The following is a 24,616-nucleotide window of genomic DNA, read 5'->3' as shown; positions in this document are numbered from 1 at the left end:
CCCAGGCAGAGACAAGGCTCCCCATCTTTTCCTTCCCGTGCTTCCCATGGTTGGAGGAGGATTGAGATATGTGCTCCCCACCTTCTGTCTGCTTCTGCCTTGACAGACCTAAGCTTCACAGCCAGGCTGGTCCACCTGGTCCCCAGCATCCTTCTGTGGTGTGGGCCAGATTGTCTGCATCACGGCTTCTACAGGCTTTGTAGATCCGAGTAGAGTTCAGAATCCAGCTCTGACGTCCCTGTGACCTTATCCAAGGAAGCCTCAGCTGTCACATCTTTGGAGAGAAATTCTCACCACCTTACTTTCAAAGATTGCAGGAAGGTCCCTACAGAGCCACCCTTGCCCGTCCTTCCAGGTTCCCTATAGCATCTAGCATGGGGATGGATGGTCAATTCGTTGGCCTAAAGACCAGCTTAGCGTCATGGAAAGACAGGGCTATCCTGGTGCCAGATGAGGAGAAGCCACTGTGTGAGTGAGGAGGCATCCCTCAGAGTCTGGAAGGATGACCTTATGACAGATCTCCCACCCCTGCCCAACAGACTCCCACAAGTCCCTAAAGAAAGTGCAGTGTGCAGGGGCTGTGTCCAGGAGAGACCTGGACTTGCTGGGCATCCTGGCATCTGCTTTGGCTGCCGGAGGATGTCAGAACTGGGCTTTAGTGACCTTTTGCCAACTGATTCCAGTGTCCAGTATGGCAGGGACACGGGCCATACGGGGAGACACTGCTACGGTGATCTTAGAAGAGGAGCAGGATGGGAGCCTTGGTCAGTGACGATCTAATATCCCCATCTCTGCTGTCACCCCACCCTGGAGGCCAAGTCAGCCTGCAATCCGTTTAGCTCAGACTCATTTTAAAGCAATTCACTATTTAACAAGTTACGAGCCCTGGCGCTCATGCAAGCAGCATGCGAATTGAATTATTTGGTCTGATCTTAAATTAATACAAACCAAATCCTTCAGCGAGGACAGTGCTAGAAGCCATCCCAGGGCCTTCGTCACTTTTGCGTGTGACAAAGGCAGGTCCCACGGAAGACCTGACTCCTTGCCGATGGCACCAGCGAGAAGCAGCCAGGCGGTGGCGTGCTAAGGAGGAAGGTGCAAGGGCTTCGGGAGTCAGGCAAGGCTCCGTCAGGTCCCCAAGAAGCTGTGTGACCTTGGGAAAGTCATTGAGCCTGTCTAGGTGTTGGACCCCCTTAAAGATGCCTCTGCAGTTAGAGGACCCCCATATCACCCTCCACTTGTCCCACACAGGCTCTTCCTGAGGCACCATGGATCAGTCTCAGCTTCCAGGATACCTACTTTATTAGTTCTGTGTCTTGCTATGTAGCTGCTGTAGTTAAGAGGGGTCTAGAAGGTGCTGGGGGAACGCTGCTCTTTCAGGGGCAGTGTCTCCCTCATACATCAAATCTTCAGCAGGAAAAGATTGCCCTTGGCCCCACCGTGGAGTCTCTGTAGCTCTACTTGCTAGACACATGCACCTAGCTTGCGCCTCTGTCTGTGTGTAGCCATAGCTCCCTACAGGCCTCAGGAGAACCCCACAGGCTCCTCCTGCCTCCACTGACATCCACAGAGTTAGGCTCACTACCCAGGAGGGTCAAGTCCCTCCTTGGTGCTGTCATCCTGGATCTAGAAGCAAGAGACTCTCCTGCCTCTTGGGTCATAGATAGAATCAGGGGCCTCTCACCCTCTGCCACATAAAGACTGCCCAACTACAGCAGGAGAGGAGTAAGAATGAGACATGGACGTAGAGGGAGACCCACACTTGGTCCTTCAGTCCACAGAGTTGCCCACAGTCAACTGAGAGCCCTGACTAGTGGGGAATGATAGGAACCATGGCATATTTGCCTCACACACAAGTTATCTGTTGCCACACTGGTCCTGGATCTTAATGAGGGCTTCCATGGGACATTCTGAAAACCACAGGCTCCACCCTGAGATCCCATACGTGGGATTCAGATAAGAAACCCAGGAAGAACCTTGGCATCCTGCCTGTTCAGAGCCTGCTGCTCAAGAGGCCTCTGCCATTTACCAGCCTGGTCTCTCCCACCAGTCACCTCCCTGGCCAACTCCTCTACACTTTTACCCCTTCCTCCCAAGTCACTTCACCGACCTTCAACATGAGAGGACCACGTCTCATTCACTCTGAGCACTTGGCCTTCATTTGGTGTTAATCGTTTACTGGGACTCACTCCCTGCCAGGAACCTAGAGATGGAGGAGGGTGGGGTTCCAGGAGAGAACAGTGAAAGTTCCCTGAGATCAGCTCCATTCTCCCTTCCTTGTACATCTGGGCCAGGTCAGCTGCCCTCCCGGGAAGGTGTGGCTGCCTCTCACCTGGGCACTCACCTCCCCCTTATTTCAACAGGATTAAGCTGCTATCTTCTGGAGAGGTTCTCCTTTCCCTCCCATGGTCTCTTCTCCCCCATCACCTCTACACCAAGGCACATTTTAAGCCCATTTGTCTTGGTCATGAATCCATCAGACACAGTGAGAGAATTAAACTAAACACACGGAGAATGTTTACTCTGAGTGCCAGTGAGGAGAGCAGAGGCCACTTCAGCAGCCACAGCCAGATCTCAGACCCTGGCAGGCAGCCTGGCTGCTGTGACCTCAGCAGGGATGTTCACAGAGGAGGTGCCCCCCCTTCGGAGAGGATTACAGATGAGATTTGTTGGCACATGCCCTGGTCTGAGGACACAGCAGGTATTATCCCTGCTTTAGAAACAGCTTTAAGGGCAACTTCTTCTGGGACAGGCTCTGGAAACCTTCACTGATTGATTCCTGCTGGCCTTTGAGAATGATGGACTCGGGCCTTCAAACATTTAGTTCCACAAGTCCTTGCTGTATATTGGTGCTTGGAATTCTGCCTTCGGAGGTCTTGGCCTCTTAGCAACTTTTCCTATTGCTTCAACAAAATGTCCAACAAAAGCAACTTAAGGAAGGAATTGTTGCTCCATAGTTCCAGCAGATGCAATCTGCCGTGGTGGGGGAGTCGCATCCGCAGGAAGCAGAGACCGCTGAATGCTGGTGCCCAGCTGGCTTTCTCCTTTGTATTCAGTCTGGGACCTCAGCCCATGAGATGGTGCTGCCCACACTCAATTCAGGGTCTTCCCACCTGAATTAATCCAATCTAGAAACTCCCTTACAGATATACCCAGAGGCTGGTTTCCATGGAGACTCTAAACTGCACCTTCACATTCAAGGTCAATCATAGTATCACCTGTCAGCATTGTGACCAAAGATCTGAACCTTTCATTTTTACTTCGTGTAAAGGATTCACATAGCCACCCATGGCTGGAGGCTCTCATGTTGCATAGTGCCTCTCTATGAAGACCTGGATGTTTCAGGAGGTGGTCAGGCTCTTCTCGGCCAGGTGCTAGAGGCTGTAGGAACTCTTGCTGATGGAGTGCTGCTGGCCTAGGAAAAGTAGACTCTCACCTTCAAATGTTTCGACTACCCATGCCCTTGCTCCTAACTCCCCGACTTTTCTAGATGTAAGGTGTGTTCTGTGTAGCAAAGCGTAGGGTAACATGTGGCTCACACTTTCCAGGAAAGGGAAGTCTACAGAAAACTGCCATTTTGAGGATATGCGCCTCTGTGTCCACTGCCTCCCCATGACCCAGAGTCAGAAACAAGCCCTGTGCACCTCAGACCTGTTGCTCTGGTGAAGCGTCTGCTCTGGAGGCAGCCGATCGGTCACTGCTGCTGGTCTCCACTGTTATTCATCTTCCCTTTTTTTTATTAAAAAAGGAAAGTTCTTGTGTCACAGAAGCGATTCTGAGAACCGAAGAGGAGGTCCCATTGCCTGGCTGTGTTAGGAGGAAGCTGCTGGGCCTTGACCCCCATGGTGGCTCCTCTGTGGCAGTGTGTAGTCGCCTCCTCTCTCTCTGTCTCTGCGTGTGTGTGTGTCCCCCCCCCCCGACACACACACACACACATTTGTTTTGTGATTAGTATACAAAGCAACAGGTTTCCTTCTGGTCTTTTCATGCATACTTAGTCTGGCTGATCCCTGTCCTCACCTGCTTCTCTCCCTGATTTCCAGTCCATCCTGAATTTTACCTTCTAGCCCAAGTCTCCCTCCATTTCTGTATCACATGCGTTCTGTGATGCAGCTCCTCTCTTTTTTAATTTAATTTTATTTAATTAACTTTTTTCATTTATTTTATATACCCACCACAGTTTCTCCTCCCTCCTTTCCTCCCATTCCCTCCCCCCACTTCCATCTACCCCATCCCCATGCACTCTCCCTCCATTCAGGAAGGGCTGGGCCTCCCATGGGCTTGAACAAAATGTGGCTCATCAAGTTGAGGCATGACGGAGCTACTTTCCCTACATAAGGGCTGGGCAGGTAATCCAGCACGGGGAACAGATTCCTAAAAGCCAGCTAAGCACCAGGGATAGGTCCTGGTCTCACTGCTAGGAGCCTTACAAATAGACCAAGCTACACAACAGTCACACATATACAGAGGGCCTAGGTCGATCCCATGCAGGCTCCCTAACTGTCAGTCTGGAGTCAGTGAGATCCTGCGAGCTCAGGTTAGCTGTCTCTGTTGGTTTCTCCTTCATGACCTTGACCCCTTGACAGCCCCTCTCTTAAAGCCTCTTTATTCTCCTCTCATGGGCCTCTTTCCAGTTTGTTGGACTCTGCCCATACTCAGACCCATATAAATACAATTACACAAAAATTCAACAGTGAGATCCTAATATGAGAGACAATTGCAGTATTTGTCTCTCTGAATCTGGGTTTATGTACACAGAAGCAGGGAAACCACAGTACACACTCTCACTTACACACATTCACACTCACATGTACACCCCACATCACACACAATCACACACATTCACACTCACACATACATCCCACATCACACACAATCACACACATGCACTCACACACAACTATACACACACACACACACACACACACACACACACACACCTCCACAGACCTGGATAGAGAGCTTCTAACCACATCCCAGCTCCTAAATGGAAAACTCCACCTGGGAAGGCCCAGGGGAAACCCTGTAGCCTGATCAAATCAGACCTGGAGTTTGTACAGCACAAATCACTACAGACGAAGCTGATTGCTTTTGGGGGGGAGCGGGTGAAGGGATGGATTGATATACTGCCTTTTGAATGTTGCACAATCCGCTCAGTGATGTCAGAGTCACTTGGGCTGGAGATCAGTGAAAGGGCTGGGAAATCCAGGTGAGGCTAGGTCATGGCAAGTGAGCTGAGGTGGGGCAGGGTAGCAGTGGCCGGGGCTTGTATGGTGAGTACACAGGGAGAGCGGGCACACAGTGGGGCTCACACAGGGAGAGCGGGCACACAGTGGGGCAGCGGGGCTCACACAGGGAGAGCAGGCACACAGTGGGGCTCACACAGGAGAGCGGCACACAGTGGGGCTCACACAGCGGCACACAGTGGGGCTCACACAGGGAGAGACACAGTGGGCTCACACAGGGAACAGGCTCACACAGGAGGCTCACACAGCAGGCACACAGTGAGGCTCACACAGGGAGGCACACAGTGCTCACAGCGGCACACAGTGGGGCTCACACAAGAGCAGGCACACAGTGAGGCTCACACAGGGAGAGCAGGCACACAGTGGGGCTCACACAGGAGAGCAGGCACACAGTGGGGCTCACACAGGAGAGCGGGCACACAGTGGGGCTCACACAGGGAGAGCAGGCACACAGTGAGGCTCACACAGGGAGAGCAGGCACACAGTGGGGCTCACACAGGGAGAGCAGGCACACAGTGGGGCTCACACAGGGAGAGCGGGCACACAGTGGGGCTCACACAGGGAGAGCAGGCACACAGTGGGGCTCACACAGGAGAGCAGCACACAGTGGGCAGCGGGCTCACACAGGAGAGCGGGCACACAGTGGGGCTCACACAGGGAGAGCGGGCACACAGTGGGGCTCACACAGGGAGAGCGGGCACACAGTGGGGCTCACACAGGGAGAGCGGGCACACAGTGGGGCTCACACAGGGAGAGCAGGCACACAGTGGGGCAGCAGGGCTCCCACCATGCCTGCTGTGCCCTCCCCTCAAGGGTCCCGAGTGTTCAACCCACCTCCGCCCTGAGCACTGTTCCTACCCCAATGGTCACACACCTCTCCGTCCCACACACTTCCCTGAGATGGATGCCCATGGGCTCCTCTAGACCCAGGAGAAATCTAGAATCAATCCTTCAGGCCTTCTGCACCCAGGAGCTGCTGTCCCCAAGCATGGGACAACCGTGTACCCACCTGCCCCCCAGATGTCGTCCTTACTCCCTGCAAACGTGTCCGTTCTTACTATTGACGCACTGTCCCGGCTTTACGCTACCCCTACCTTTTCCAGGCTGATGATTGTGTCCTTGCTGCTTTCTGTTCCTGTCCCCTGGCCACACCATTGCCATAGCGAGGTTCCAAGATACAAGTGTGACTGTCACATTCCTTAGCTTCTCACTGCTCCTGGATAGGGTACAAAGCCACCTCCTTGCTGTCAGTGTTGGTGATCTGACCATAGTAACCAGCTTAGTGCACTCTACTGTCCATCTGTCTGTCTTCACACTTCCTCAGCACCGCCTCCCTCACCTCATCCTCAACACCAGGTTCTCCTGATATTGGTGCTGTCTTACCCATCTCTTGCCTCAGCTCATTCTCCTGGCTTCCCAGCCTCCTCGGATGCCTCTCCAGCCTGTCCTGATGAGAGCCTGCATCCCATTGTCACACTAACTAGCTCTCATCCCTCACGGCCACACTGAGAGATCATCAAAGTGATACCCATTTTCCAGCCCGGAATGATGAGACTCTGAGCTGGTGAGTGGTTGGGATATCCAAGTTAGATCTCCTGCCCACACAGCATCCACCTCCCTGCTAGGGGCGCATTGCTGGGTGTCCCTTCCCTCATGAAGACAGGAATCTGTCACTCAACACAAGTGCACCTCTCTTGAAATCAAAGCTGAACAAACCCTTGGAGTGTGAACACATCAGGCCCCCTCCAGAGTCTCATCTCATGTGTGTTGGAAGTCCTCATCTTCCTGTGTGCCACAAATGAAAATGAAATATTGACTGTCCCCCATCATTGTACATACAAGGCTTTGGGGACCCTGTATCCTGGGTAGGAAAGGGGGTGCTCAACTTTACTCAGACACCTTAGTAAGATTCCCAATGGCCGCTGGGCGGTGGTGGCACACGCCTTTAATCCCAGCACTTGGGAGGCAGAGGCAGGTGGACCTTTGTGAGTTCGAGGCCAGCCTGGTCTATGGAGCAAGATCCAGGAAAGGCGCAAAGCTACACAGAGAAACCCTATCTCAAAAAACAAGAAAACAAACAAAGAAAGAAAAAACAAACAAACAAAAAAGATTCCCAGTGGCCTTGGCCTTGGTCAGGAAGACAGACAGTAAGATAGTCATAGTAACTGACGAGGTGATGGAAGCCCCCACCCTGGGGCTCCTGGCTTCTCCCCATTCAATGCCCATATTGTCAGGGTGCAGCCAAGGCTATGCTTCCCTCTAAACCATATTCCTAACTTCAGATCTCTCTGCTGATGAGAGAAGAGCCATGAGACCATGGTGGTGGTTAGAGGAACAGAGGAATGTATGAAAACAGTCTCATGGTTCTGGGGGCTCCTCTCATGTAAATGAATAAGCCCTGAGAGACAAGCATCCATTTTTCTTTTGAACTTCATTTTGCTTACCCAGTGATCTGGGTAGACGGGTTGTTGGCAATAGGGGCCAGGATGTCTGGAGAGGGTGTTCCTGCCTCTTCTTTTCCACTCTCATAGGATGGGTAGATCAGGTGCTTGGCAAATTCACAGCCCAAATGTGGGCTTCCAGAAGGCTAAGATCAACAGATAGGAAGGCAGTGGAGGGGGACAGGATGCCAGAAGTCAGCCTTGTTCACTTCAAGTTTGGAGAGGAGTAAACAAAGAGAGGACACAGGCAGGAGCCGTCCATGTCTTCCTCCACTTGGCTCATGACGTGAGTCAAACAAAAACTGCCCATGAGAAGCTCTCTTCCATGAGAGAGAGAGAGAGAGATCACAGAAAGCCACAGGCAGCTGCATATTTCATTGCTAACTAACGCTTCCAGAAAAACTGTCCAAACAAGAATCAGCCTGGCCAGAAATGGGTGATTAAAAAAAAAAGTCCAATCACAAAACCAAAACAGCATCTTGAAAACCAGGAAAGTCAGGGAAGAATATTGCCTTCTTAATAATAAATACATTTTGTGGGCAAGAACTGCAAGGGAATCGTTTAAATTAATTTCCGCTTTGTTTGTTTGGTTTGTACAGGGCTTAAATCCCAGATGACAGAGATCTGTAAAAGTTCTAACATATTGGAAATCTGATTTTCTTGCAGCCTGAATCCCAGAGTCCAAAATGATTTCTCTTTCAACTGTGCTAATCAGACAGGCAGGGCTCAAATGGACTCTGAGTCGAGCCAAATTGTACTTGGTCTTCCTGGGGGGTATAAAAGATGTCTGACAGACATGCCAAGGCAAAGCTGCTGGCCATTCCTCTCTGGGGTGCTGCTGGGGGAGGGGCTCTTGTGAGGGGAGATGGGGACAGTCTTCGGTGACCTGGGCAGCTCTGCCAACTCTTCTTCTCTCTCTGCTCCACCCTTTCTGGACTGTGTGTTTGACAAGCCAGGGGAACTCTAAGGATGAAAAAAGGGAGGTTGGTCTAATCTGGAATTAGAGGACAACACCAAAGCCTTTGGTCCAGACTGGAGTGGACCCTATCACTAAGCATCCTGAGATGGCCCCTGCCAAATTGGTGAGCTGTCTGTGGCTGGAAATCTTTCTCCCCATGCAAATTCCCAGAGGTTCTAACAGACAGACCACCTTAGGTCCCCTCCCATCTCCCCAGCAGGCTTACCCCTGAGAACCAAGCTCTGTATGCCGATCAGCTGCCCCCCACCCGGAAACGGGGGCTTCAGTGCAGTCTATCCACCAGTCAATCAGGCACCTGAGAACTGACCCTCCTCCCAGCTGACTCTGAACCTGAGTGACCCCACCCTCCATTCTCCAACCAAATCTATCTGCAATAAATATAAGAAGCAAGCAAACACAGGAGCAAACCAACCAACCCCTGCTCAAAAATAAAAGTGGGCTCCATGGCAGGTGGTGTCCCTGCATCTAGGGATGCACCTTGCTGCTGCTCAGCCTTGTTCCCATCAGCACTGGACTTATATGAACAAAAGATGCCTATCCTGGTGCTGTATGGAGTGTGTGCGTGCGTACGTGCATGCGTTCGTGTGTGCGTGCATGTGTGTGTGTGTGTGTGTGTGTGTGTGTGTGTGTGTGTTGCTTTAATCCACAAGGTAACCTTCAGTACTTCCTGAATACCCAAGTATCTCAGCCTAAGCTATTGCAACAGACATCATGACCTCAAGCCCTGAATGCTGCCTAGCAGTTCTGAGTTCTCAGGTGCCTCTAGCCCTCCACAGGGTGCAGTGCCTGCTGCCTATATTCCCACTGGCATGACGCACAATCTGTCTTAGACCCTGTCCCTGGAGTCCAGCCTGTGCCTCAGTCTCCCCCGGCCTGCCGAAAGTGGCACGGCCCCTCTTGCTCCTTCTCTGTTGCACTGTCTGTCTCCTTCCTTCCTTCCCTCTTTCCAACTGAACTCTCGTTTTTCCTCTCTCCCTAGTGCTTGTACGGCTGCTATGTCCATTCCTCCATCATCCCCACTTTCCACCGGAGGTGCTACTGGCTCCTTCAGGTAGGTGGCTGGGACTGGATTCTTCTTGCGTCGCCGGTGCTTGGGAAGGGTCCGTGGAGGGTGTTGAGGGGGCATGGGACTCCTGCGTGTGACAGCGACTTTGGGCTGAGAGCCCTGGTGCATTTGACTAGTTTTCAGCAGTATTTACCAAGGCTGTTTGGTGACTGGTCTGATGTGAGGTTCCAGGAAGGAGAGAGAGAGCTTGTGGCTGGGGTACACCTTGTTCATCCAGGGAGAAACAGAGTAGATGCCTCAGGGTGCCAAGGCTTCCAGGGGGTGTCCTATGTGCAGTGGGATTGACTGGGGTGCCTGCTGGGGAAGAGCAGGTCTTGACTCCTTGGGTAGGAGCTCGGTGATTGATTTGTGATGCCTATCTTAAAGACAAAGGTGGTGTGGGAGCATCTGCCAGGCTTGTGGAGGGTAGCCTCTATCCATGGTGATGGCTAGACAGCCTGTCTGCGGTTATGGATAAACAGCTTATGTCTGTGATGTAGCTAGGCAGACTCTGTCCACGGTGCTGGACAGACAGCCTCTGTCCGTGGTGCTGGACAGACAGCCTCTGTGCGTGGTGTTGGTTGGACAGCCTCTGTCCGTGGTGCTGGATAGACAGCCTCTGTCCATGGTGTTGGCTGGGTAGCTTCTGTCCGTGGTGCTGGGTAGACAGCCTCTGTCCATGGTGTAGCCTGGGCAGCCTCTGTTCGTGGTGCTGGATAGGCAGCTTATGTCCGTGATGCTAGCACAGTAGATCTAAACAGAGGCTACCTAGCCTCTTACTACAAGCCCAGGAGAGTATGGTACTGTGAGGGGTGAATGACTGAGGATCTATTCAGTGGGACTTGACCTGTGTCTCTTACCAAGCTTCCCCTCTGCTATCCACATTCTCTTTGTAGGACCCAACCCAGTAGGTCTGTCCCATTCCCCTTACACACAACTTTATCCCTACCACCTCTGTCCAGGAACCGCTGCTGGGGAACTCATTGTTGGGGTCCCACTGTCTGTGTCCAGTCCTGTTCAAACTGTCAAGCACATGGGGTTTGGTGGCCCAGAGGACTTGAGGGTCCTGGTTGAAGGGAGACTGGAAGAGGGGAAGCGGAAGCAAGAGTCAAACATCATCCCAATGTGTGCAGAAAGACAAGAGCCTCAAAGAGAACCAGGTACAGAGAGGCCGCTGTTTCCAGGGGGAAATAGTCTGGGAGGTGTCCACAGGGCTTGGGACTGTCTGGATAGGGAGGCCAGGGCCCAGCCTTGCCAGAGCCCTACCACCCTAGTTCCCAGTTGTAGCCACCAGCCCTTCTGTTCCCCCTCAGTTCCCAAGATTAATTGTCTGTGGCTCAGCACATTCCTTAGGGAATGGTGTCCTAGCTGACCAGAAGATGTGCTGATCTACAAAGCCGATGCATCCATTGTCGGTTGTCCTGTCTCTGTGTCCCTTGGAGGCTGGTGTAGGAGTGTCTGTTTTTCTAATTACTCAGCTGTGTCATTTTGAGGGTGTTTTACATGGTCATGGAGTGCTACTTTGTTTAGTAGAAATCGCCCTAAAGATACTAAGCCATCAGACGAGAGTTTTCTCACTAGCAAACTGGCAGCAGGGTGTGGGGCCTCTGCTTCGAGGGCATCGCTCTGGCCTGGCTAGAACATGATCATGGTTTCCTAGCTCAGGTGCTGGGTTCCAGAAACTCCATTTATTCCAAACATCCTGCAGCTTTTGGAAATTCCTTCCTAGACCCCTGGCCCCCGTCCCTGGCTGTGACTCTTTTTCTTTTGGTGTCTATGCCCCTGGCTAGAATGCATCTTTGACATGCCTTCTGTGCCACACCAGGCTGGGACATCTAACAGATCAGCTCCCTGCTTGCTCACTTTCTGCCAACAGTCCTTAAGGGTGCCACCTTTGCTTAAAGATGGCTGCTTCCTCCATGCCTGCCTCCGCTGCCTCTTCTTGCCCCATTGCATTCTTGTGGTTTTTAAATCCCATTGGACTTCCTCTGCTAGAAGCAGATGCCTTTGGGCAGCATGAGAGCTGTGCTCCCTTCTCCACAGCTGTGTTCCGGTGGCTCCCAGATAACCCTGCAGCAAGTAGGAAAGTCCTGTCCCCTGCCCACTCTCCCAACCTGCTTCTATGCCCTGTCCTCTGAGTGCTGAAGATACAACTAGGGTGATTCATGTGCTTGTGTCTAGCTTGTCACACTCCAGCTGACAGGAAGCTGAGCGACTCCCCACCCCCCACCTCATCCAAAGGCCAGTGTGGCAGGATCAACCTGGCTGCTCTGGGCATCTTCATTTCCCCATTCCATGCCAGGGAGACTTATCACCCACTCCTCACCTCTGGGTCCTCAAATAGCTCTTCCTACCACCGTGTGATCAGGAGACAGAACAGGGTCTGCATCAGATCAAGGCACTGGGGGATCCCTGCAGTGGGATGCCCAGGGTGAAATCCCCACCCCAGCCAGACTGAGGGACAAGAAATTAGGGAGCTAAAGCCAACGCAAGTAGTGCAGGTCATGCCCTGCCCACTCTGAACCAGGCATTCCGGCAGCAGCGGGTACTGCTCAGGGTGGTTTGTTCTAGGGCTGGAACATCAGGACAATGACATCGTGCTCAGGTTTAGTACTCTGGTGTTAAAGAAGATGCTGTGAGACACTGGCCCAGATGTCATTTGGCCCAGGTTTGTCTGCAATACCAAGTCCCATGAAAGAGGGTTGGTGGGCATGAGGGTGTCAGGGCGGTGCCCGGTGAGAGCAGTGCAAGGAAGCTGATGAGCACGATGGCATCCAGGCCCTGAGAAGGTACTGAAAAGGAGGACTGGGTCAGCCAGGAGCATACAGCCACCATCTAAGTAACATGCTGGAGTAAGACAGCCTTCTAGATGGTGGGACTTTCAGGAAGGGTACGGTGGGAGGCCTCTGGATAAAGGACTTCCTCAAGGAGTAACCCTACCACTGGCTATTGAGGCTTCAGCTCAGTAACTGGCTCCTGACCACGAGCCATGGCTCACTTCCATCCTCTGATGTCTTCCAGCAGAGGCCACCTCAAAGCCACTTAGCAAAATAGAGGCCTCTGCTCTACCCTCCGAGAAATCCACTGAGTTCTCTTTACCCACAGTGGAGCTCCCCAACAGAGGAACTCACCACCTCTGTCTCCCTCAGTGCCAAGCACAGAACCTTGAGCAAGGCAGGGCAGGAGCCAACATGTCCTAAAGGTCATAGCCTAACTGAACAAATGCCCCCAGTTGCAGCACCAAGCAAGCCGAAGGCCAATGGACGGAGTCAGGACTTTTGAGCCATGTGGACTTCTTCTGGGGGAGCTGCCTTCTGTCCATCTGTGTGTATCATATTCCCCATTCATCATTGCTAGTGAAGGTTCTACTATAATCCAATCCAGGACACAAGCAAGGAAGCCCTAGTATGTAGGGTGCTGAAGCCTGGTTTGTTCACAAGTACATCAGGTCATCAGCATGACTGATAGATGCCAGTGCTGTGGGAGACACTGGGCATCTCAGAGATGCTGCAAGATGGCGGCACTTGTGCCCAAGACAGCATCCCAGGCTGCACTGTGGATCCAAATGGGCTGAACCCCACCCACTACTCCAACTGGCCAGACCCTGAGATTCCAGATAATCTGGAGAAGGTCACCTCGAAGGAACCCCAAACACTGTCTTGGCTCCACCTTCAGCCTCTGTGTCGCAGTCAGCAGGACCCCAGGCTTAGTCACTACATTTTTCTGGTGGGTCCCTGAGGTCCACAGAGACCAGGGCCAGCCACACACAAGTCGGGTATGGGGCAGAGCAGTGATCTGGCCTCTGCTCCCACTGCCTGACATGGCTCTGACTGTAGCTTCCAAGACTGAGCCTTGCTAGGGCCAGAAGCAGTGCCAAGGGATGAAACAGAGTTCAACAGGAAGGGTCTCCCATCCAGGACCTCAAGCCTCAGGCTCCCTGGCCTCCACGATCCATCCCTTTGAGCACAGCTTTCTCTGAGAACGAGCCCCATTTCTGGCTGCGCTTCCCAGCAGACCGCTGGCTCCTTTGCAAACTATTTCTGCTTCTAATGAGTGTTTTCCTTTTACCATTGTTCTCTGAAATGCTTAATGAATGTTTTCTGCACGTAAGGCGGGGGGTGCCTCCACACGGCTGCGTGACTTCTCACTCCAGCCCATGGAGCAGAGGCCGTGAGGATCCTTCCTGGCTCAGCACAGCCCTGAAAAACAGAGGACTGTGTGAAGATGAGACCCTGGGGATCAGGGAAGAACACAGCACAGGGTGTGGGCTCCCAGTTCACCACAGAAGAGCTCACATTTCAACTCCAAGATCTAGAACCCAGTCCTGGGAAGATCACTGCATCTATATCTATGAGTCCAGGGAGCTGGATTCTAGTCCTATCTGGTCTACTCTGAGCACCAGCATCTATACCGGCAAAGCTGACCACCGCTGGCCACTGCTTCCGGGCCAAGGAGTCAACCTTCACTACATGCTCCTTGTCACTAGGGAGAGGTGCTTCAATCACTCAGCCACCAGGGGGCAGAATGAAGCAAGATGTCAAGGTCACCTATGGGCATCCTCTGTGCCTCTTCATGAGGTGTCATCACTCTTAGAGTACTGGTCATCTTACCCCAGACCATGAAAGTGGCCCCAAAATGGGAGGGCTACTGGGCCCTTCACTTTAACATGCTGCCTCCTGCCCATCCACCAGGCTCTGCCAACCCTAGCCTCAATAGTGAGTACAGGGGCGGCATCAGGGTATTGTTATGACAATATGCCGAAGGTAACTAACTACCTTAGAAAGAAGAAAGGTGTTGTCTTAGTGTTTCTGTTGCTGTGAAGAGACACCATGACCACAGCACCTTTTATAAAGGAAAACAGTTTCAGAGGTTTAGTCCATTATCGTCAAAGCCACTGTGGGGAATTGGGGCCTGTAGCCTGAAGACTGAGAGAAGATTCTGTGTTCAAAGCCAGCCTGGGCAGCATAGCAGTACCCCATCCCTACAAACAGAAACAGTGATACTTCCATGAAAGCTTCTCCAGGGCCACCCAGTAGCCACTATCATCATCATCATCATCATCATCATCATCATCATCATGTTAATAACCTCATTCGTCACAGGCCTTGTGTTTCTGAGCATTTTGTGGTCTTCATGAGGCTGGCGCATTGTTATTGTCACCGTGTAAGAAATGATTCTGGGAGTGAGTGCTTTGGGTACGTGCTGAAGGAGTCCTGAACTTGGTATGCTGGAGGCATGCTAGTCTCAAACCAGGCTTCAGCTCACCGCAGGATCCTCCAGCTGAGGTGTCCCTGCTAAGAAAGAAGGACTTGGTCTGCAGGAAGGAGCAGAGTCTGTGGGCCAAGGGTGCACCACAGGAGAGAGGGGAGACTGGTGCCGTGATGCGGGGTGGACTGTGGGAAGAGCGAGGACCACGGTGCTCTAAGCAGGAGCTCCAGCAGGAAAGACTGTGGCCAAAGGGAGAGAGGCTCCATTCAGTCTGGAAGACTGCAGTCCAGGGGTGACTAACTCAAGCCGAAGCCACGTGGATAGCCCACCCAGGAATCCCTCACCTGGGGAGCCAGGATAGACGCATTGCACATGGCAAAGGGGAGGAGACAGGAAGAATGGCGTCCGCAGAGAGATCATCCTGAGACGCATTCCTATCCCAGCTTTATTCTAAAGAGCAGCTTTCCCAGCTTCCTCCATTTAATGTCCCTTGAATAACGTGATCAGGGGATTAGGTAGACACAGGAATTTACGGTGCTATGCAAAAGAAAAAAGAAAAAAGAAAGTTCAATTCCATTAAGATTTCAGGACCCTGGCCAAGGCTGAGCAGCGGCGTGGGTAGTATTTCCTCCTTCCATGTCTTCGCTTGATTGCGATTTACGATGCCAAGGTCGTGGCTGTACCCACCTAAAGCTTCCAGAAAATATGGCAGGCTCCCAAAGCCAGCTATTATCCTCTCCGAGGAATGTCACTGGGCATTTTCCAGATTCCCTCATCCCATCCTTCCCTCCAGGGACAGGAGAGATGGGGATGTCTGACTGACTCTTTCCACAGGTCCTGTTTCATGGGTAGTGCTCAGGTGGCTAGCCTCACCTTCACCTTGCAGATTTCAATTTGCCAAGGTTGCTGGTGTGGCCAGAGCCTGCCGAAGCCACAGGGAACTCTGCTACCACCTAATGGACAAGGAGGGTACTGGGTGTAAGACAGCCTGCTGGGATCTGGGCTTGGAACCAGCCAAGTTTGAATTCACCCCTACTCTTACCAGCCTGGGATTCTGACTGAGTGAATTGATTGTGGGGTGTGTGTGTGTGTGTGTGTGTGTGTGTGTGTGTGTGTGTGTGTGTGTGCGCATGTGTGTGCGTGCGCGCGTGTGTGTAACAGGCATTTAATTCTCACTATGAGGAAGAAGAGAGGTCAGATCCGCAAAGTCCCTGCTGTCATGCTTGGCGGGCTGTTGGAAGTCACCTTCCAACGAATACTGCTTTTACCCCGGCATACTGGGTGGGTAGGTTGTCAGGGATGTCCCCTAAGAGACTGTCTCTCATGAGCGATCTGTAAGGTCTCTTGGATGTCACCATGTGATCCTAGGCCCCGGAGTCTGGCTTGTCCCACAGCCTTGGGCAAGGATTCCTCCTGTAGTCATATATGAGCTGGAGCCTCCGCACCCTGTCTGCTGTCTCCTGTTCCCCTTGCGGACCCAAGCCTCCTCCACACCACGTCCCGCTGTGACAGAAGCACAATGTCCCTTTCCTGGTGAGCAAATTCTCCTTTGTCCTTCAGCCCTGAAAGGACTGGGCTGCCCCAGTGAGCTGGAAGGCAGAGGCAGGATGAAGCTGCCAGGGCTGCGGTCCCTTGGAGATGGAATTATTAATTAGTCTTATTATCCGCAATGTGTCAGCCTCTTAATCCTGGGTCTGCAGAGGGGTTTGTGCCTCCACGGCGTGCGGTGTCGGCTGGGCTGAGCAATTGCTCTCACTGTAAAGCCTGGACAATGGGCTCTGCAGTTTGGTTACTATCTTTATCTATCAAGCCAAACAATTCCTGTCCCCCTCACAGAATACCCTTCAAAGGCGAGGAGAATGCCAAAGCGGCTTAATTTCCTGGCTAGATGGCTTATAATGCAGGCTTTGTCTAATTCTCCTGCTCGTGTAATCTAAGCCGACATCCTGTCCGTAATATCCGAATCTTCTTTTGAGCTAAAGGGAAACTGTGCGACTCCGCTTCTCAAAGCACCAGACAAAAGTTAGCCTCGAGGAAATACTTACGGTGTTGCCTCTGAAAGAACTCACAGGACCAAGAGATAAAAATCTGGGGCATCCGTGACGTGCTCTGTGACATGCTCCACATGTGACTGTCAGCAGCTTGCTTAGGCATGCCCCAGCAGGTGACACTAGCCTCTGTGGGGTCGTTCTAGATCCGGCGTGAACAAGGAGTTCCCATGGTCTGCATCGCTGCTTCATTGTCCCTTAGTGTTAGTGGCTGTCAGGATGTGGAACTGAGCCCTGCTACATGCTGCAGACTTGTGGCAGATGGTTTTATGCAGGAGTGCACAGGTGTATACATGTATGCATGATATGCAGGTAATTGTAAGTATTCACGTGTATATACAGGTGTGTACAGGTATACATAATGTACAGGTATACGTGTACACACAAATATTTATATGTGTGCTTAATCATACATATATACACATATGTTCACAGGTGTGTCTCAAGTAGGCACGTATGTGCAAATATAATCATTGGTGTGCATAGGTATTCACATGTATACGCATATGATCATGGGTATTCATAGATGTGCATAGGTGTCCATGACTCTTCATGAGTATACACATATATTCATAAGTATATATGACCACAGTTATGCACATGTGTGTTCACAGGTGTGCACAGACATTCACAGGTGTTCATGGCTATATACATGCATGGCTATATACACACATTCTGCATGGGTATACAAATACACACACACAGGATCACAGGTGGACATAGGTATGCACATGTATGCACATATGATCACTGATGTGCAAAGGTACACAAAAATATGCATAAGTACACATTTGTGATCGTAGGTACACATATACATAAGCATGTACATGTATACATGGCTATGTATAGTTATACCCAGCATCCCTGTTCCTCTCACCCCACCCCCCTGCATCTTCTCTCCTCCTAGGCCCAGATTCCCCAGGGTCTGAAGTAGTGCTCCCCATCCAGCACATCCCGAGAACGGTCTGTGTGTTCTCCTTCCAGACGTGCTGAGGTTCCCCTGGGACGGGGTGTACTGGCACAGAGTGAAGGAAGCCAGAATGGCCACGTGATCCAGCCCAGGGTTGCTGCCCCAGGGCGGCCCCTGCCGTCCACTCTACCCTCACTCTGGTCCTCTTACCATGCTCACTTCCTTGTGTCTCACAGCACCTCCCCTCAGCTGCAGAGGTGCTCATCTCTCTGACTCACTGCCCACTCTGCCACCCCACCGTCTTTGACTGTTGGACTCTCCCCAGGTCTCCTTGGCCTCCCTCCACGCCGCCTCCTGGGCTCACCAGGCCTGGGTCCTCAGGGACCAGTTTTCATCTGATGAGTCCCACATTTGAACCTGGGCGTGGATGTGGAGAGTCTTGTGACCTGCAGGGCCCAGCAAGACTCCAGCTCCAACAAGATCTGCTGCCCCTCAGTGGCTCCAGCTCCTCTCCCCTCTCTTTCTCTTACCCCCTCCCCGCTCAGAATTGTGTCCTCAGCCCAGATCCACCCCCATGCCCTCTTCCACTGCCCCAAGGCAAACCTCTGCTCTCCCCATGGTCAGGCAGGTGCTCTTCTTTGCAAGTGGCCCATCCCCCACCACACACTAGAGTGACCCCTTAAGTTCCAGATTGGATCACCATCACTCCCTAAATCTCCTCTGCACTTAAAATTAGCCCTTACTGTGAAGTCTTGAGGGCCTGTGTCACGTACTTCTCAGCTTTCGCCACCTAGAGCCTCTACCTTGATGGTTTCTGTTGCTCCCCAGTAAAACCTAGCTCTTAGGTGCCCCAGGGCCTTTGCACATACTCCTCTGGCTGGGTGGAAGATATCCTGAACCTTATCTGGTTGGTGAACATGAGGATCTTTGCTCAGCCATCAAGTGTTGGTCATAGTTTTTCTGGCATCCAGTCACTTCTGGGCAAACCACTCTGTTCCCCTCCCCCAAACTTTTATGATGAAGTATTGATGGTGTTCTGGAAAGCCGAGAGGATTTCACATGTGTCTAGACTCCACCACCGTGGGCTGGCCCGCTCTGTCACTGTGTAGCTTCTCAATTTGCTTCCCTTTCACACATGCCAGAAGTCCCAAGCACAGTGGGCTTCTGCACAGTAGGCACCTGTGGTGGTGCCCTCAACCAAAGCGCAGGTGCCCTCAACCAAAGTGTGGGGTTCATGTCTGTTGTGTCTGAAGCCAAGTTTCCACCGTGAGTCAACTGAGTGCCACCTACCAAGTGTGTGAGTTATCACAGCCCAGGGCCATCAAGACCGGAAGCAGGCCGGTGCTTCACCCGGGTCCCCTGGCCCACCTCCCAAAGACCAGCACCCGTCTAACATTTCCCACCAGACTTGACTTCTGTTCTGGACCTTTAACTGGGTAGAATTGTTACTAGGTAACTCAGTGTTCCCTTTCATAGGGTTTGAGTCTCATTAATAAAATAATTTAGAAACAGACTCAGAAGGAAGCTCAAGGATCATTTTACTAGAGTTTGGGAGAAAAAAACGTCAGGACAGGCAAGCTGTAAATCTTGGCAGTCATGACTTTAGAAAAGGAGTCAAAATATCCAGAGGTCAGTGGAAAGGGGCAGTTCATTAAGAGAGAGTAAAGGGCTCCCAAGGTAAGACTGTGCAGTGGGTCCAAAAAGTACCTGGCCAAGGCTATGACCCTTGGTAAGACATTTACTTTTACAGAGCATCCACTCCATTTTATGATCCTGGCTTTTCCTGAGCATGCTCTGATCACCAGAAGCAGCCCAGGTGAGGAAGGATTTCCAGTCTCTCTCTGTAAACTGGCTCCTTGGCATATGTTAATCTTCCAGTCTCAACTCTACAGTCGCAAAATCCTGCACACTCCTGTGCCAGGCTCTGTCACTCAGCATGACATTTGCCATCCTTCCAGAGGGGAAGGCCCCACCCAGAAGGAAGACTGGGCAGGGGTGGGGGTTGATGTTCCCTGGGGCTCCTCCCAGATAACTCCCACTGCTGGGTCTGCAGGAACCTGGGTTAGGACATGTGACCTAAAAAAGGAATCTCATCCCGTGTCTTCTCCCTGCCTGCAACTCTTCTCCCTCCTGAGGAGAAGGTTTACAATTCTGAGATGTGGTTTGAAGTGGCCTTAGATGAACTTGGCTAAGGTCTCTAGGAGTCTCTGGGGTGCCCTGGAGACTTAACTTCTCAAGGCAGAAATCTCTATGAGGTGAGCTGGGAGGGTTGAGAGGAGACCCAGGATAAAAATATTTGCTGATCCTGACTTCCTAGCGGATTGCCTGAGTTCTAACAGTGTCAGTTGGAAAGAAATGAGCTAATACTGAGCCCCTTTCTGCTGGGAGAGGTGTAGCTCTGGGGCTCAGCTCTGGGCTGTCCCCAGCTCTGAGCCCCAAGATGAACAGTTCCAGGAACACCAAGTTCTGTCCTGTGTGACTACAAGCTGTGTGTGTGCTCTATCTCAAACTGCAGCTCCAAGCCCAGGCCAGCCATCAGGACACATTCAATAACTCTAAAGGGCTTCAGAATTTCAAGTCAGGAGATTGAGTCAGCCCCATGGAGTCCCCATGGACACAGCAGCCTGGCTAGAGGGTGGGAGGCTGGAAGGAACTTTGGCTTAGCTGTGGGAGCTGTACCTACATCCCTACTCCCCAGCTGCCAGAGGACTCAGTCTCTCCAATTCTAAAGTCCCGCTTCTCTGAAGGCTGACGAGAGCCTGAATCTTGCTGGATGTGACCCTGGACCGGAAGAGAGAGACCATACCTCTCTACTGTCTTGGTGAATTTAGGACATCCCGGCTGTACAGAAGCCAGAGGACAGAGCCTGGAGCCAGCAGCCCTGCCTGAGAGCTACTTCTAGACTGGGTTTTACACTGCCCTGGGTCCTGCATACTCAAAGTATCACCTGACCCTACCCCAAGGGGAGAAGAGGTCCTAGCTGTCACTCCATTCCTGACCCTTGGGTCCAAGGCAAAGGAGCCCTGTCTGGCTCCTCTGAAGCCTAACTCTGCCCTTCACAGGCAGTAATTGCTCCCAAGTGCTGGCTGACAAGTCACAGACGCCAGCATTCACTGTGGCTCTAAGGAAGCAAAGGAGATAAAACGGCTGTCTACAGACTGCAGACTGTTCCAGGCTTGTATCAACTCACCCAGGGGACAGTACCAGGTCCATATGGCCTCAGAGCACCCCAGCTGACTCTAGGAGCAGGTCAGGGCCCTAGCTAGCACCTTCTAAGGCCAAGATTGTGAAAACTGTTCTCTGGCTGCCATCCACATGGCCAGCACCCACCTGTCTCTTGGTATCTCACACTGAATCAGCCTCGGTGCATCCACGCAGCAGCTGCAGGGTGCCCCTTGTAACAGCATCCCCACAGCAGCTGCTTCTCAGGACATGCCATAGCCGTCACTGTCACCGGTCCACGAGGAGGGGAAGGTGGCCATACCCAAACCTCTGACGAGACATGAGTCCCATGTGCTGCCACTGTTCCGGGCTCTGTGACACCCTACCACTCCGTGCTCCCTAGAAGCAGCTGCTTTCGTTATGGAGAGGGTGTTACCCAGCACTTCTTCTACCAAAGCCATCACACTGAAAATTAAATAGTGCAACAGCCTAGAGTCAAGGCTGCAGCAGAGGGGAAGGCCAGCCCCCTTGGACAGACTCTTTGTTTTCACAGTTGTTTACAGGACCCACAACTGCTGGGATCCTGTGACACTCTGGACATCACATGGAGTTGCCACACTGAGTCAAAGCCACAGCCTTAATTCCAATTTACACATACACACACCAGGCCAGGCAGGTGGCCCCTTTTTACCAGGGGAGGTTTCAGCAATGTTGACAGTACCCCTCAGAAACTAGCTGCCAGCCCCTTGTTTTGCAGAGGAAAACTGTTACCCAGTGAGGTCCCCACTTCCCTGGGAATGCCCGGTGGCTTGGCAGAGGAGCTGGGCTGCAACCCTGCTTTCTAAATGCTAAGCCAGGCGTCTTTCTGGGATGCCCCTCTACACACAGACTGTGTGTGAGCCACAGCATTTTTAACATTCCGGGCTGGCTTCCCAGGACGCCCCAGCATGCAACTCAGCCGCCAGCCGCTGGTGTCTGATCAGAGAATGCAAGCTCACAACATTAGCCCGAGTCGAGCTTAATTAGATAAAGGATCATTCTGCTGCCAGCAACATATCGTGCTTTCCAGAGAGGATGCTTGAGTTCAGCTGCTGCTTGGGATGAAGGCAGCCTCTTTTCAGAAGATAGGCACCTGCCCTTCTGCTGGTGAGGCAGGATGGAAAGAGCCAGATTTTGTCCTGTAGAGCAGGGGTTGTGCTGACAAATGGCCAGCAACCACATCTCTAGGAGAAAGCAAAGATGAATGCCTAGTTTGGAGGTTCCTGATTTCCAGGCTGCAGACTCAGGGCTTCCAGTGAGGTACCCAGTTTGTGGCATTCCTCAGACCTCAGCAGGCAGCTCCTGAAAGCCAGAAGACCAGCTTTCTATCATGGCAGACCGGCTCCAGCATACCACAGTGTCATCCCAGACTAGAGGAGACTCATGTTATGTCCAATGTCTAAGGACTTTTTTGAGCCTCTCTGCCCCATTGCTTGTGACCAATGACACTTGTACCTTGGGAAACAAAAGGCAGAATCTGTCTTGAGTCTCCATGGGAATGAGTAACCCAACACCATGCAGAGATCTGAGATCTGGGAGTTGGGGATCTGAGTCCCCTTATCCTACTGGGCTCGGTGTCCTTAGACCTAAGGACTTGACTTTGACTCCCAGGGTGATGCCAGGTCCCTGTCCTTCACCTCCAGCCTCCCATCCCCTCTTCCCCATGCCTTGGATGACCACAGTTGGCCTTCATCAGAGGTCATGGCAATGCCATCGTGGGGCTTCCCTCACTGAACCTAGTCTTCCCTCCCCGGGTGGTTCCCACCCCACTGCTACCCCCAACCCCCCCACACACAGAGAAGGAGCTGAGGCAGAGTCCCACCTCCCTGCTGGCCTTCCCAGCATGCCCAAGCACAACCCTACCCCTCTTTCTTTGGAAAAGTAGCTTAATGTCTTCATACCCTGGTTTCTCTGGCTGATCAGTAGAGATGCTAACAGTGTTGTTGTGAGGGGAAAAGCCCTAACATACAAAGCACTTAGCATGACCGTGGTGTAGAGTTAGTGTTCAAAACCTAGATGCTCAGGATAGCAGTGTTGCATATAAACACACATGCATCACATAATACATGTATCACACATGTGCTTGTACTACGTGTGTAAATATGTTCAGGATACACATGCACATGGATACACACAGGTATACTGACATGCACACATACATTGCACATATATAGCATTTTACATGTGTATATATTACATGTACACAAAGCACACGTGTGTACCCATGCATGTACAATTTACCTGTGTGTGCATATGTTTCACACGTACACACATAGCGTATACATACGTGCACATGGTCTGCTACTCCCAGCACCATGGGAATACTGACAGCAGAAGGGCACACCTTGCCATGTCATGGCCACGTGAGCGCCTCTCCTGGAACAATCATCTCCTCAAGATCACGGTCCGGTGTCTTCTCTGGGGAATTCCGTTTGCCCTTGAGTGACACTTGGGATCCATCTTTCTCAGAAACCAGCCGAAAGGGTGTGTGTACGTGGAGGCTTGCAGCCTTCCCCAACCTCCCTCCCTCCCGGTGCAGATGGGCCCCATCCTGCCAATTCTGCATCATTCCCTGGCTTTCTCATGCAAGCTGACAGCGTCCCACCCACTTCTCCAGGGAAGACAGACGGACTGACGTGAGCAAGCCTCTATGCAAGCAATGGGCTCTTGCTGCTGCTTAAGGGACCTGAATTAGAAGTCAGCAAATTTCCCAGAGGCTCATGGGACAGGACCTCCTCACTGACACAGACCCGGAATGGGAGAGGCTGGAGATTTGGGGAAGACAAAGCAAGAGTGGGTGCTGAGGCCCAGAAGATAAGGACAGCTTCTGCAAGCCTAGATCCAGGCAGTGACCCCCTAGGGCATCCCATGACTAAGAAAAAGTTGGGATGACATGGCCTCTGAGTCCCCCATACCTGGGCCCCTGAGTAGAAGGAAGGACTGGCACCAGCTGGCCTCCGCTGTCCAGCAGATAGGTGACTTTCAGTGGCTTCAGTTGGGCCTATGGGTCCCAGCAGAACTGCACATGCTTTGATCCCGGTTCCCCAGCCAGGCTCTTTATGCATCCTGCAAGCAAAGCTGTCCGCAGCACCGCTCCGCTCAGGTGGCCGTGGTCTCCTACAAGAGACTTGGGTGTCCTGGCTAATGTCTCAGAGTGTTGTCAGAATAAATAGCTGATCTTCTCAAACCCAGAATCAGGCTGTCCCCATGTCACATGGCTGCTAAGTGTCTTTTGCTATGCCCCTGGCTTCCTGCGGATCTGCCTGGGAACAAGGCACTTGGCCCTCAGTGAAGGCCAAACTGTAATTTCTGGGAGTGATACCCAGTGCCGCTCCTCCACTCCGTGAGTGGTCGAGGGCGCCTGGGGCACTGAGAAACACTCTGTTCCCTGTCAGGCTCTGGAGCCACCCTGTAGGGTCTTTCAATCTGGTTGGAGGGCTGTGACTACTTCCTTTAATACCTTGGTGACAGATCTTCAGACATGGCCTCAGTTGTTGAAGGTGATGGATAGTCCTGCCCCCATGCCAGGTAGATATTT

The 24,616-nt window shown here is 52.1% G+C and overlaps 1 protein-coding gene across 12 annotated transcripts in view; it reads left to right on the top strand.

Moving 5' to 3' along the window:
- Camta1 (calmodulin binding transcription activator 1) overlaps window positions 1-24,616 on the top strand; it is an 852,116-nt gene that overhangs the window by 603,750 nt on the left and 223,750 nt on the right. For all 12 annotated transcript variants that reach the window (XM_028883112.2, XM_037203217.1, XM_028883109.2 and 9 more), the window contains one exon: window positions 9,646-9,717. In XM_028883112.2, the coding sequence (XP_028738945.2) occupies window positions 9,646-9,717 (72 nt within the window). The remainder of the gene's footprint in view (window positions 1-9,645; window positions 9,718-24,616) is intronic.

Source organism: Peromyscus leucopus, chromosome 2 (assembly GCF_004664715.2).
Source record: "Peromyscus leucopus breed LL Stock chromosome 2, UCI_PerLeu_2.1, whole genome shotgun sequence".
NCBI classification, from domain to species: Eukaryota; Metazoa; Chordata; class Mammalia; order Rodentia; family Cricetidae; genus Peromyscus; species Peromyscus leucopus.
The sequence above is the reverse complement of the archived record's forward strand: the minus strand, read 5'-3'. Positions and strand labels throughout refer to the sequence as shown.